The 14,487-nt window shown below is 50.9% G+C and overlaps 1 protein-coding gene across 1 annotated transcript; it reads left to right on the top strand.

Moving 5' to 3' along the window:
• The first annotated feature begins 2,010 nt into the window (after positions 1–2,010).
• On the top strand, positions 2,011–8,948 carry LOC119231533 (NUT family member 2G-like). The gene is made up of 7 exons (XM_054688933.1): positions 2,011–2,162; positions 3,321–4,032; positions 5,566–5,694; positions 6,095–6,234; positions 6,682–6,968; positions 7,594–7,710; positions 8,069–8,948. Exons 1-7 carry the CDS (start codon positions 2,150–2,152, stop codon positions 8,822–8,824), a joined length of 2,154 nt encoding a protein of 717 aa, XP_054544908.1. The 5' UTR covers positions 2,011–2,149; the 3' UTR covers positions 8,825–8,948.
• The last annotated feature ends 5,539 nt before the right edge of the window (positions 8,949–14,487 follow it).

Here is a 14,487-nt window from a genome sequence, read left to right as displayed (position 1 = left end):
AAGTAACTGCAGAGATATTCAAAACAGACATGTACGTGAAAACACTTCCATGCTACAGAGAAAGCAGACGTCCCTATAGGAAGTCACTGTGGAGGTCAGAGCCTTCAGAGGGACAGCCAAGCACTCTGGAACTACTCAGTGCAAATAGTCACTGGAACTTGCACTTTGAGAGTTCAGGGAAAACATAGAAATCACATGGAAATTGTGCAGATTCAGGTATTACTTTCTTGCAAAACCTGGGCAAAATGGGAAGTAGTTTGGACCTTACCTCCAATTTACCACCAATTTACTTCAATTCAGCTACTGTTTAATTTTCATACAATTTGTCCTTATGATTCAAATTGTCATTTCTTCCCAAAGGATAAGAAAAACTTAAGCACAAACATAAGACTTTATCAGTGAATATTCACAGATTCGAAGAGTCCTTCTAAACCTCTCTTTCCTTCCCAACTCTGAACCATCAGTGAGAACTCTACTCCTGCTGCAGAAGGCAAAGAAGCTTGTCTGCTAAGGTTTGCTAGCAGGTCCCTGCATAGTCACCCGCATGCCCTTGTGGAATTTCCTACCAATTCCTCTCTTTTTGCTACAAAGAACATGAATGTTATTTCCTATCATTTCACACTGACAAACTGACATTAACTCCAATTATGAAAAGAAGAGCCACGCATATCTGTTTACAAGGAGCTATGAGGAGTTCATGCAGGTGAGACTGTGTGATGATGAGGCTGGATTCGAAAGAGAAATGTGCTGAGATGAAGACTGGAAATTGGGCAGCCAATGAGGATTTCCAGGCTCAGATGGTCATGAGAAGGTAAGAGGGAGGAGGGTCGTGCATTGGGACTTGGACATTGGTGGTGAGAATCCTTGTTTCTCTAGGGAGCACATCCATGGTTAGGAATCTTTAACACTTGGACAAACCAAGGCTCTAAGGTGTTAGGTCATTTGAATTTAGAGAAGGAGATTTTCTGCCTTGTTTCTACTCCTACCACAGTAAGCCCAGAACTTTGCTGCATGATGACTCCAAAAAGTCTGTAATGCCCAAAGATACAGGTTTGTGTGTGTGTCAGTCCAATTGTTACAAAACCGGTGGTTGACCCAAGATACACACTTGCATGACTTTACTCCAGTTTCTCTTTCTTACAAGGGTGAGTAATTAATTGTTTAGTTCAATATGTTATATTTTCTTGGTAGTGCTGCCAGATAAAATACTGCAACCCAGTCCAATGCAAATCTCAGATAAATAGGGAATAGCTATTGCAGGTGTAAGCAGAGTGGTTTTGTCACGGAGCAGCCCCAATATAAAACAGGTTGCCTGGCTGTGAGTCCTCACCCACGCGCTTAAAAAGGGACTTATGAATACTCCACTACAGGCACACACAAAAGGTTAATAAAAGGTTTATTTATAAGGGAAAAGGAATTGAGGAAATATACAACTCAGGGAGAAAATAGGGAAATACCCGATCCGCCGACCTGGAAACCCAAAGGCACTCTCAGAGCTGGTGGCTGCACTGCGAGCTGGCGGGGCGAGGGGGGGGGGGCCGAAAAGGGGAATCCCCCAAAGCCCACGTGTCTGGTTTTATACCAAACCTGGCTGCTTAACCCCACCCTCAGGTCCCAGCCACCTTCCCTTTGGTGGCAATGGGATTTGGAGTTCCCAGTGTCTTTTGGCTTTGGCCTGGGGTGGGGGTGGAGTCCACAAAGCCTGTATGGAATTACCTTTAGGACATCCTTTTCCCCCTAACAGTTTGGGGGACACAAAGCTATATTGCTGGATAAAGAACTGAAGTAAAGAAACGAGTAAAACCTTATGCTGGGAATGTGAAATAAACGGTGCCTCCATTTGCTAAAGGTCACCCATGCCAACTGTATTGCCACTGAATACTTTCAAAAGGAGTTCTGGTTCTGTCTTCCTGCCAGAGCCCTCCATGGAATGTTCCCCCAAGACCTCACCCCTCCCAGGCCCACCTGGTCAGGCCCCTCCCCCACTGCGGAATGTCTTGACTCCAACATTCTAACCAGGTTTAAATTCAAACTTGTCCCACTTCAACTTAGCATCTGTTGGAACCAGCTCAGTCTCTGCGTGTTGCACCTGACATAGGTCATTGTGGAGGCTGCCAGGCCGCTGTGGTCTGCACCCAAGCCCGTGGAGATGGCTTCTGGAGGTCAGTCTGTGGGTTTGGAGGAGGGGGGAGTTCAGAGGCCCAAACACCCTTCCAATTCTTGAGATGCAGATGTGACTCTGCTGCTGGGGACGTGTAGTTTGGATGGAGTAGCGGGAGCTGGAGAGTCCGTGGGCCCAGGTGGCTCAGGAGAACACCCTGGGTATGGAGAAAGGAAGGCAGCAGGCACCCTGGTGCTTTCTGAGGGGGACAAGCCACTTTGTCGCATGTTCACGGGCAGTCGTGGGACTTCTTCTGGGGCACAGAGAAGGTCAAGGGGGCAAGCTGAGCCCCGTGTTGATTACTCGGCTCCCGGGAATGGCCCACCTTATTTTCCTAAGGACTTTGAAATGTGGTGAAGTGGATCTCAAGTGGGTAATGGGGAGGTGGGGCGAAGCTCGGAAACTGTTAGTGAGTCCCTTGTGGGACCAAGGTGGCGATGAAATGTCCTCTCCAGAGCCAGGCTGAGTTCACTGCAGCTGCCAGGGCCAGGGCTGTGCTCTTTGGAGCCCAAATGCACTTCCCTTTCAGTCCTGGTGCTGTTGTCTGGGATTCAACGGGGCTAAGGCAGCCAGTTGAGTGCAACCAATAGGGCCTGACTCCCGAGTTGCTCTGGGTCGTTCTTTGTGCAAACTACTTCTGACTTCCTTCCTTTGTCCAGCCCCTGATTGTGGCCCACAGCCCTTGTTTCCCGTTGGTGGGGATATTGTCCATCACTGCTTCACGCAAAGGGACAGATGATGCCCTGGCAAGTGTGTGCAGGCTGACTTCTTTTAAGGGGGGGTGGTAAAAAGCCCAGAAAGAGACTTTTCTGTAGCTATAATATGACCTTATCAGTTAGTGACCCACAAGGGGCTGCTTCCCGCAAATAGATATGCTCAGATAAGACACTGCAGTCAGGCATGGGGTGCAGGCCAGACCAGGGATGTAGGGAGGCTGTTTCTCAGCACACGGGGGTCATGTGTTGGTGAACAGGGAGCAAGTCCCTGGGAGACTAATTCAGGCTGCACAGACCATGTACACTTGAGGACACGTGCACACTGCATGTTTTCCTGCTCAGTGGCCTTGTTCATCGCTAGTGCCTCAGGCCTGCAGGAAAAAGGTAGCATCATGTTGCCTGCCAGGGCTGCTCCTGCATCACCCTTCTCCTTTTCTCCACAGCGTCTCCAATGCTGGGACTGGATTTGACCATCAACCCTGGCCCCTCCATGCTTCCTTTCAATCCCCTGCCCCTTGCCACTCCAGGCCTCCCTCACCTGACACCTTGGGAGCCACCCCCACCCCCATTCATGACCCCAGTCTTCCCTCCGGCCAACCCTCTGGTGATGTCAGCTTTCCCCAGGCCACCTTTGGTGGTGGGAGCACCTGGCCCTGGCCCCCAGGAGGCAGGGGCTTGCAATGTTCTTCTGCAAGTCAGGTCCGAGGCGGGGCCAGTGGTGCCCCCCCAGACTCAGACCTTCGTCGTTTCATCAGCACCCGTCACCTGGAGTGCTCCAGGGGCCCTCTGTGGGGCAGCTGGCTATCCTGCTCCCCTATTCGTGGCAGCCTCTACAGCTGAGACCATTGTGCCCAGCCCAGTTGTTGTGGGCACGCAGGCTGGCAATGGAGGCTGGGCCCTAGGCCTGCCTCCTCACGCTCCACCACCCGCTGCCCAGCTGGCCCCCATCATGCTCCCAGTGAACACTGGGCCAGAGCCACAAGGGGCTTCCAGGGAGGCTGGGCCAGCTGCCACCCAGAACAATGCCTCAGCTGATGACTCCTGCAACGCCAAGAGCGTTTACGAGAACTTCCGGCGGTGGCAGCGCTTCAAGGCCCTGGCCCGGATGCACCTTCCTCAGAGTCCGGACACGGAAGCCCTCTCCTGCTTCCTCATGTGAGTCAGCACAGGCACTGCCCAGGGCTTGTGCACAGGGATCCTTGGGGCTAATCTATGAGTCAGCAGATGTCTGGCCTGAGGCCCACTCTTGAAATGATAGCAGTGGTTATGATGGAAGGTTCATCTTGAACAAAGAGCTCCCCCAGCTGATGCCCCAACTCTAGAAGAGAAGTGACGTGAGCTTCCAGTTGAGCCTGATCTGTTATGAGCAGTCACAACTGTAGCTAGGACGTGGGCTTTCCATACTGTAAGGGGCAGAAAGGGCCAGGGAGCACGCTCTCTATGACCCGGACAGACAGGGTAAAGGAGGAGTCCTGGAGCCGTTGGTGGCTTTTCAGGCTTTTTTTGGGATTTACCAGGTACACAGCAGGCAGGGAAGCTGGGGGGCTGGGAGACTGGCAGGCTTCCCAGCCCCTAGAAAGTCTTTACTCTGGGCTCTCCAGTGTTCTCTGGTGGTCTCTGCTTCTCTGCTCTACTCGTGGTTCCACTTCTGCTGGTGTCCCCGTGACACCTCTCTTAAAAGAGCAGTATGCGCCCAGGTGAATCCCCCCATGCATGCCCACACCCTACGCCAGGTGCCCGCCATCAGGCATGCATTCGGGACCACAGGGTTCCATCATCAATCCTAACGGCAGGAGGGCAGAAAAGCCTGATATCATTTACTTACCCTACACATACCCAGGCCTCACCTCTCCCACCCCATCGGCTTCATCCTGCCCACTTAGGCTGCAGAGCCATGTTAGCATGGCCTGGGGTCCCCAGTGCATCTCCTGGAGGAGTCCCAGCCCGAGGGCAGTGTCTTACCCTGCATCCAGCTGCTGGCTGCGTGCACGCCCTGGAGAAGCGGCCTCTCCTCCTGGAGCAAAGGCTTTGGGTACTTGAGCAAATCTCTTCTCCGTGGACAGGCAGCCCAGGGTAGGCCAGCTGCCCGGGCCCTGTGTTTGGCCCTGCCCCTCACACTCAGGGGCTCCGAGGCTGTTTGAACCCTGTTCCCAGCCACTGTGTGCGGTGTCTGAGGGCTCTGGCTATTATACCCGGCCGGCAGGATCAGCGGCTTTAATGACAGGGTCCGTTTTCTCTGACACTGGCAAGTGTGGGATCAGGTGCTGACAGATTTGGCCCTGGGTGGGCTCTTACTGCCTTGCAGGTGGTCACCTTTCCACCGTGTCCTCCCATGGTAGAAAGGGCGTTCTGCAGTCTTCTCTAAGCAGAGTAATGGCAAAGCGGAGCCCCCCCCTCCTCAAGACCCCTCCTCCTAGCCACCTGCCATAGCCCCGCTGTCCAGCACCCTCTCCTGGGGGCTCAGATGCCTCACATGTCACTTGGTGGGACACAGACCTCACTTCATAAGCCAAAGTAACTTAGTGACCCACAGGGCGTCCCAGAGGCCAACTACTGCAGAAGGGCCTCCTGGGGCTGGACCTGCATGTCAGGAGGAGGGAAGGGGTGAGGCAGGAAGTGGTGGGCAGGCGTGTGCCGGGGGCAGGGCTGGAGGTGCGCTGCAGACACCGACTAACCCGTTCCTTGCAGCCCTGTGCTTCGGTCGCTGTCCCGCCTGAAGCCCACCATGACGCTGGAGGAGGGCCTGTGGAGAGCCGTGCGGGAGTGGCAAGCCAAGAGCAACTTTGACAGGATGATCTACTACGAGATGGCGGCCAAGTGAGTCGGGGCGACAGGCCGAGGCTGGGTGCAGACCAGGGGCGGCTTGAGACGAGCTCCTCAGGGACAACGGAGGACGAGGCTGCGGGGCGAGGGGCCCACAGTCCCAGGGCTCTTCCTTCATCCCAAACTTCTCCCTGCCCTGTGTGCTGGGCTCCTCCTCCCACTCAGCCCCCACACTCACCCCCGACCCCGGCCCCCAAACCTTGACATGACAACTGGGGCTGTACGGTAGCCCTTTGCTTGGGGGCGCGCAGGGCCTGTTGTCCAGCCCCCAGGCCCCGTCTCCTCATCGAGTGGCCGTGATGGTCCCAGCAGAGCCTCCCCATTCCCGCTGCCCCTTGGCCCATGTGGGCTCCGCCTGGGCCCTCTCAGCATGGCTGCGCCTCCCACTCACCAGGTTCATGGAATTTGAAGCAGAGGAGGAGATGCAGATGCAGAACTTACAGAGCACGATGGGGGTGCGGTACCTGCCAACTCCTGCCCCACCCCAGCCTGAGAGTCGGGGCCCCCCACCCCCACCGCTGGCTCAGCAGCCAGGTATGGCACCCCTGTTCCCTCAGGAGCTGATGGCCAGAGGCCATGGCTGAGGAAAGCCCTGTCCCATGGGGGTCCCTTCAGTGCCAGGTGGTGGTTGCGGGGCGCGCTGGCTCTTTCACCCAGAGCCGTCCCTGGACATCAGGCTCAGCTGCCCTTTGTGCCAGGGCCCTTCCCCTGCTTCAGGACTCTCCCCCTTCCGCCCCAAGGCCCATCACAAATTCACCCAGGAAGAGGGCCGTGAGGAGCCCCTGGAAGCTGTGGCCTCACATCCTCCCACCGACCCTCCGGGATGCTCTCCTCCCCTTTCTCCCCCTGTGGCGTGTGGGCTTCGGTGTCCTGACCCAGCAGTAGCTGTGCGGGCTACTGTTGCCCCGCCCTGTGCCCTGGCCATGCATTGGGATGGGGATGAGGCCCTCATGCTTCCTTCCTTCTTGCTTCCTGCCTCAGCCTGTGGCCCCAGGAAGGCCGGTGCCAGGGCCCAGGCCGCCCGCCAGCGGCCACACCGCCCCCTGCGGCCCCGTGAGGCCAAGGCACCCAAGGAGATCCCCCCTGAGGCCGTGAACGAGTATGTGGACATCATGGACGCTCTGCTGGGGCTCCTCTCGGGGGAACCCCTGGGAGAATGCATTGAGGCGGAGAAGGAGCAGCAGGAAGACGAGGAGGGAAACTACCCTGACCCGGGGCTCCTGAGCTACATTGACAAGCTGTGCTCCGACCAACACTTTGTCACCAAGGTGGGCTGCCCCAGAGCTCTGGGTCCTGGAAGCTTCCAGGGTTCTGCCAGGACCAGATGTGGGTTCTCCCCAGGCCTTTGGAATTAAGTTCTCTTCCTCGGTCCTCACCTGCCTGTCTGTGTCAGTGTGCAGAGGTGTACATATTCACTGTGGGTATGTGTCACCCTGCGTGTGTGTGTGCACGTGATTCCATCTTCCTTGTGTGTGCTTACGTGTGCATTGTGAGTGTGGGCTGTGTGTGTGTGTGCATATGTGTGTGCATGGGTGTTTCTCTATGTGCAAATGGGTGCACGCGTGTCCCCGTGTGTTGATGTGCAGACATGTGTACCTACGTGTGTACTCCTTCTTGACCCAGGAATTGGTGTGTGTGTCCATGTGCATGTGAATGCATGCATGTGTGCACTCACATGCTCACTTGTGTCTACCTGTGTCCATCCATGTGCCCAGTTGTGTGTCTGGTGTGTGTGTGCCTGTGTTTGTACGTGTGTGTACCTGCAGCCATGATGGTCTGAAGCATCCTGCCTTGTGCACGAGGGTGGAAGGGTCTCTCCTCTCCACTCTTGCAGCTCAGTTTTGCTCACAGGTGCCCCTGAAGCACGCTCAGCCCCTCTTCCTTCTGTCCCAGGTGGAGGCGGTCATTCACCCCCGCTTCCTGCAAGAGCTGCTTTCCCCAGAGCCAGAGCTGGATCTGTCAGCCCTCGCTGCGGAGCTGGAGCAGGAGGAAGGACTGACCCTGGCACAGGTGAGCAGGGGGCAAGGCACTCTAGGGGAGCCAGGGGACCAGGCACCCTCTGCATCCAGGAAGGGGAGATCTCCAGAACAGGAACCCTGTGTTGCTCTGTGCATCCCTTCTCTGCCTGAGAGGCATGATAGTGGCTTGCCCATTTTGGGGGTACAGTTTGGACTGAGAAGGAGCCTGTGGGGAATTGGAGTTGGGGGAGGACACATAGCTGGGGAGAAGGTGCAGAGCATGACATTGCTGCCATCTCTGAGATGAGTCAGTGGGTCACCCCCAGTTCCTCTCAAGTGCCATGCACCCACGCCCTGGGCCTGTCCTGTCCTGCTCTGCAGACCCAGTCACTGTGCCCTCTCTCTCCCAGCTGGTCGAGAAGCGGCTCTTGGCTCTGAAGGAGGAAGGGGCCGTGCTGGACGTCCCAAGCCACTGTGCGCCCAAAGTGGACTCAAAGTCCCCCAAGTCTGACGGACCTGGCTCCCAGCCAAGGGCCAGTGGTGACGGGTGCCCCGGGAACCCTGACTGTAAGGCCCCTCCAAGAGCCAGCCAAGTGGACACTGGCCTGTCCAGGCCTCGCACCGCTGCCTTCTCCTCGGGACAGCAAGAGCCCCCTCCAGTTCAGGCTGGACACCCCGCCTGTCCCCCACAGATTCAGAAATGTGCTTCCTCTAGATTGGGCAGTGGAGACTCCTGCGTCCTGGGGCAGACCTCTGCAGTCAGGGGGATTCATGTGCCAGCGGATGGGTCCAGTGAGGAGGATGAGGAGGAGCTCCCCAGTCTGGCCTTCCTCCTGGCCTCTCAGCACAGCCTGCTGCCCTGGGGGCTCCCCCAGAGTCCTGGCCCTGCCTCCACTACTGGCTCTGGCGGTCAGCAGGCAAGCCAGTTCCCCTGTCCTCAGAGGCGGGGCCTCAATCCAGCTGGGCCTCGTGGGGCCAAGTCTAGGAAGCGCCCTCTGTGTGTGGGCCCAGCTCCTGCCAACAAGAGCCCCCTCCCAGGGGCTGACCCGGGGGTGTCTGGGAGGCCAGCCTCGCCACTGGAGCTGCTTGGCCCCTCAATTCCTTGGAAGAGAAGGTGTGCTCCTCTTTTCACAGGGCACAGGAGGAAGCGCCATTGCAGCCAGTAGGGAGCAGCAGGAGGCCCCTTCATGTTTCCCCCCAGGGGTGGGGGCTCTGACTTTGTCCTTGCTCTCCCCAGTGGAGGATCCTCGGGGACTCCTCCTCATCTCAGTTATTAACTAGCTGTCCTTGGACCGGAAGGGTGGGATGGGGAGGGATGGGGCGGGGTCTGGGGGTGGGGGGTTGGTGTGTCTGGGACAGCAAGGGAGGGAGGGCAGGGCCTGGGGGGAGGGTATGGATGTGGGTGGGTGGGAGGTATGAGAAGCACCTTTGGGGCATTGGATGTAAATTGTAAATAAAGAGTTTGTTGGAATATGCTCTTGGTCTGCTGTTCTTACTCTTGCTTCTTGGAGAAGGACCCGAGATGAGCAGGAGGAGGGGGTCTCAGGGTGACTGACCAGATACCTTTCCATGTCACATACTTAGACTGCTCCTGGGAGTTCTCTGCTCACCAAACCCCCAGGAACTCCTCTCATCAGTCTCTACCACGTGGTCCCCTTGTTAGGAGTCTTCTGGGCAGGTATTCATCCTCTGTGCCCCAAAGTATCTGGGTTGGAAAGTTGATTTTGTATTTGTGCCTCTGGACCTGTAACCAGTTTTATAGAATGTTGCCTGAGATAGGCCTGCTGATCAGTGACTTTCTTCTACCTGTCAGTAGTGACCAGACAATGGGGTTCACTCATCCTCCTTGCCTATGGATAGAGTGACTAGATGGAAAAAGCTGCACTGAGGCATATACCTTCCTGTTGACATAGTTGTGGGAGGAGCATGTCCTAGTCTCTGTAGGATTATTGAAATGTGGACAGAAGGGGAGCAGCTACCTCTTAATCTCAGTGAGGGCCGAACCAGGAAAATGGGCTCAGAGCTGATGATGGGGCACTGAATAGACATGTGCACAGGAGATGGTGTGGCTTGAGGACGTCAAGCCCCTGAGTAGGATCTCTGTGCAGCAACCTCTTGTTCAACTGAAGAAAGACCCATTGTGCTGTGGCCAGGGTACTGGCTTCAAGAGCAAGACTGTCCCCTGTCCTCCCTGCCATGGCTGGGCTCTTGGTAAACACATGTTGATACAGATCATCATTCACAGTGAAACAGATCCTGCTAAGAAACTATGACCATCCTGCATAGCACAGTAGGAGTAGCAGAGATAGGTTGTGGCCCCAGGGATGGGGGGAGCTAGATTGAGCACCCTGAGGCTTCTGTTGTCCTCCTGGGGTGCAGACACAGACCCATATCAGAGAGGGGCCCTAACCCAGGTCAGGAGTTAAGCTGGCAGGAGACCCCTGCTGTTTCAGCACTGCCCTGAGCCCCCCTCCCTGTACCCAATTCCCCTCATAGGACATGCACCCACCTCTCCTGCCTCTTCCTTGAAGCTTCCATCCCCAACAGCAATGTTCAAATTTGTGGGGACATGCTATTATATGCAGGGTACACAGCTGAAAGGGAACTGCTAAGATAAGGAGATCTTTCCCTGTTAAAGAGTCATAGACCTGGAAATGTAAAGCAAATAACATGTTTGCTTCCTTAATAAGCATATCTAAACAAGGTCTGGGAGCCTGCTAGGCTGATTGATCTCCATTCCCCTTTTCCTGTGTCAAGGGTTTGTATACTAACTAACCAACTTTATCAATGTAAGGTGGTTGTGTATAAAAGAAACTTTGTCTCTAGACCATTGCTCAGACCTTATGGGACTACCCAGGTCTGAGACCTCGTGCATGAGTAATAAAGCTTCTCCTGACCTCACCCTTCCTGAAGTACCACTTGTTCTTCCCCTGCCTGGGTAAAAGGCTAGAATTTATTTCTGCAACACAGCCACCTGCCAAATGATATGTGCTGTTTTGAGTCACAATAATTCTCAGAAATTTGTCACCCACGCTTTCAGAGTCAAAAAACTCATTATGGTTAGAGTCAATTATTTTCCTCTCTGTGGTATTTGTAGGGATGCTTTCGTGGAAATATTTCACTAGGAAAGGTCCTTTTGAATAGCAGCACCCAGAGAAAGGAGGCTAAAAACTAGGTCTGGCCATAACATGGAATCAGAATATTTTCACCTTCATTTTATAAAATAATTTCAGTGGGTCCTTTGTATGTTATGATGCGTTATTTCCTGTAAGTAACTGCTTGGTTGATTTCCAATAATATAATTTTGGGCTAAAAGCGTTTGGTGTAAGCTGAGACCTGAGAGTCTTGTGATCAAAGTCAGATATAAAAACCCAGCTAGAGAATCCATTTTGTTCTTGGTGCTCACTTGCCGGAGTTGTCCATTCCCATCCTGATCTATGGTCATTTGTTTCTGATCCTGGTCAAGTGCCTGAGCCTGGTTCCAGCCCAGGTGGCAATGGTGCTTCAACTTTATGTCAGTTATCTTCTGGGAGGTCCAGTTCAGAACAAGGGTGCTTTTTTTTAAAATAGGAAATGTTAACAAATGACAAGAACCTGCTCTGGTTCTTTCTAGTGGGGTTGGAGGGAGTCCTTGACCTAGTGGTGTTTTCAAAACACAGCGTTTCCTGGTTGGTGGTCATGACGTTTGATGCCTTCATTTCTGGGAGCGTATGGTGGAAGGAATCTCTTACCTATTTGGCATTATTAATGAGAGTTTTAATAAATTCCTGTTAGTAAGAGGTGATACTACCTTTGAGAGGACTGGTTTCTAGGTCCCTTCAATTAAATGCCTAGACTTTCTATTAATTATTTCAAAAGGAAACAATGGGTGTTTGTTAAAATACAAAGATCTGGTTTTATTATCATCCCAATATTTCTTTAACTGGAATTATGCCAACACAATTATTGTAAACCTTTATCATTCAAACAGTAAACCATCCCACGTGAATAATATTCATATGTTACAGCTAATTTTAGAACTAAATTAAGGATTTCAAGCACACTACTTAAAACACAAATCTCACTTTTTCAAGTCTTCATTTAACTAATTTTCTTCATCTTTAAATTTAAAAAATGCATGTGCATCTACATCATTAAAAGTATGTATGAATGTATGTATATCAACTTATCACCTTAGATTCCTGAAAAGGACTGAAATGTTCTCTAAGATCTAAAGATTATTGCCCACTACAGAGTCACATTTTTTTTAGCATTTATTTATTTATGCATACAAGAACTGGTGTAGGCCAGAGGTGTGGGGGGTGAGAGGATTCACCAGAGACAGAGTAGGGAGCAGAACAGGCGCATCTACTGAAATACACTGCTGAGGGGAGCAGTGGGTGAGACAGGAGAGGTCTGCTGCACCATGTGGGTCAGCTCCCTGGCCTGGGATCTAACTCATGCTGGCAATACTTTGATAGTGCTGTTTCTTTAACCCTTGCATCACCCAGGAGGCCCCAGAGTCACATTTGACACCATTATGACTTCCTTCTCTTGCACTTTGTTAGCACTTTGTTTCCTTAGAGTAAAAAAAAAAAAATTAATTTTAAACAATGTTTCAAATAAAAAGTTATTAAAAACATTATACAGGACATTTAAATTGGGGAATTTCATAGAATTTCCCTACCATATTAATTCCTATTCAAATATAACATCAAGAAGGCTTAGTATTTACTTTTCATCAGACCATGTTTTCTATTTAATTTAATACATCAAATAAACCCAATTTATTTAATATTTATCTTTTCAGAAGTAGCAAGAACAATTCTCTTGAGATCATTACAGGGGACCTTCTGGAAAAATCTTAAAGTTTGTTTTAAGTCAAAAAGATAATATTATTATTAACTTGATTTTGGGAAGTTTGTCGAATATTTCAAAATATTTTAAATGCTTACATAGGTTAATATAAATAATACTTAATTTTTCATTTAATGAAAGCGACAAAAAATTCAAAAGTATATATAAAAATTCCATGACTACAAACAAAACCTATTTCCAGAGCAAGAAGATTGGCTAACTTAAGCATTTAAGGATCTGATAAAAATGACATGAAATGAAGTTTAATCACACACAAATCCTTGCTTTAAGGTAGCCTACTTAAACAATTCACAATGTTTTCAAAAGCAGAGCACAGTTCATGAATACTTTTGTCTTTTTTGCAGAGGAAAAATAAGTAAAGTTTGGTTTTATGTGAGTATAGGATTGATATCAAAGTTTAATTACAAATCCTATAACAATTCATGTGATTTTACTTAGCTTAACCCCATATAAAGTTCCTTTCTTAAGTTTCCTTCCCCATAAGCCACTGCTGCTTTCCCAGACATTTATGACTTGCTATATTCATTTAGTTTTTTGCCCTATAGTTCATTCACTTTGGAAAAAAAATGACTGTTGTCTTTTCCTTTATCAAGAGAAAGCCCATGTCCTTTATCCTGTCTTATACAGAAATAGTCTCCGGCTCTCCTTGACTGCTTTCCATTTACATTCATTTGCTTTCATTCTTTAGAATCCTTAATTTCTAATGAAAGCTTGAAAGTCAAGGGAGATTCTCTAGTAATTTATATATTTTGACAGACTCTGTCTTAATTTTTTTCTCTCTTCCTTCCATTTCTTGGGCAGTGTCTTGGTTGTCCCCCGGGTGGCTACATGCGGGAGACTGAATGGTGCTGCAACTTCCAGAAACAGAGGAAAAGTGCATGCTTTCCTAGGAGTATCAGGATATATTTTTCTATTATCATAAATCTAGGATAACTGGTATTAAAATGTTTCTCTTTCCCAGGGATTTTTACCTCTCAGCCTCTTAATCAAACTTTTGTTTTAAGTGCTTGGACCTTAATTTATAGCTTGTATTTTCTCAACTTTGCAGAATGGTATGTAAGGTCTCCAATCTTTTAACTCTTGTTTCAGCTAAAACTCAAGCTTAATCTCTAAATGGGCACCCACCATCACTTGAATTGCCCACAGTAGAGGCCAGTCCACTAAGACAGTCATTTTCCCTCCCTGCCATAGGGAAACTGAGAGACTGTATCTTGGATAGCTGCAAGATGAGTAGTTTTGCATATCATTCCCACCAAATCGTAAAGCTTTATAGAGGCTTTGCTATATTCAGGCCTGTATGCTCTCCAGAAAGTCAAAACAACATATTATATACTTTCTCCAAGGTTGTATCCTTAAATTAACTTCTGAGAATACACATTTTAGGGGAGGGGAACGAGAAGCCTTAGATTGTCTGAGTTCAGCTTGTAGGTCAAATAGGCAGTCAACTTCCTTTGATTGCTTTTCCCGGCACAAGCTGGATTGAACATTTTTTCCTTATTTAATGAATCTTTTTAATGGTTCATTAAACCATTAAATAATTCTCCCATGAATTATCGTTTCATACTCCTTCCCATTTTTCTATGCATAATCTACATTTCCCCCCTAATTAATTCGCAGAAACATTTGATTGCCTTTTGGTCTCACTGTGCTCAGGCCGAGTCTGGCAGGGCATGGTTGAGGTCAGGAGCAGGTGGAGGAGAAGTCAAGGCTGGGGTCGGGGTACGGTTAGACTGGGGTCAGATATGGGGTCAGCGTGGCCTTGGAGGGGGGGTAGGATGGTGGGAGGGTGAGGGTTGTTAGTCCAGGGTTGGGGTCAAGGTGGGGTAGTGTGAGGTCCAGATTCCGTGTCAGAGACGAGTAAGGCAAGGTAGACGCTAGGGCCTGGGAGGGGTCTGAGGTTAGGTTGGGATGGGTCGCGGCACCGATTCTGGGAGGAGTCAGGGGCGGGGCCGGCCTCGGGAGGGGGGTCGAG

Source organism: Talpa occidentalis, unplaced genomic scaffold, assembly GCF_014898055.3.
Source record: "Talpa occidentalis isolate TD23 unplaced genomic scaffold, MPIMG_talOcc4v2.1 talOcc4.7, whole genome shotgun sequence".
In the NCBI taxonomy this organism is placed as follows: Eukaryota; Metazoa; Chordata; class Mammalia; order Eulipotyphla; family Talpidae; genus Talpa; species Talpa occidentalis.
This window is presented reverse-complemented; position numbering and strand designations above follow the sequence as displayed.

Bases quoted from the DNA above. Each gene is read 5' to 3' on its own strand.
- LOC119231533 (XM_054688933.1), top strand. The intron at 6,969-7,593 runs GTGGGCTGCCCC...CTTCTGTCCCAG, and splicing joins ACCAACACTTTGTCACCAAG to GTGGAGGCGGTCATTCACCC. The intron at 7,711-8,068 runs GTGAGCAGGGGG...TCTCTCTCCCAG, and splicing joins AAGGACTGACCCTGGCACAG to CTGGTCGAGAAGCGGCTCTT.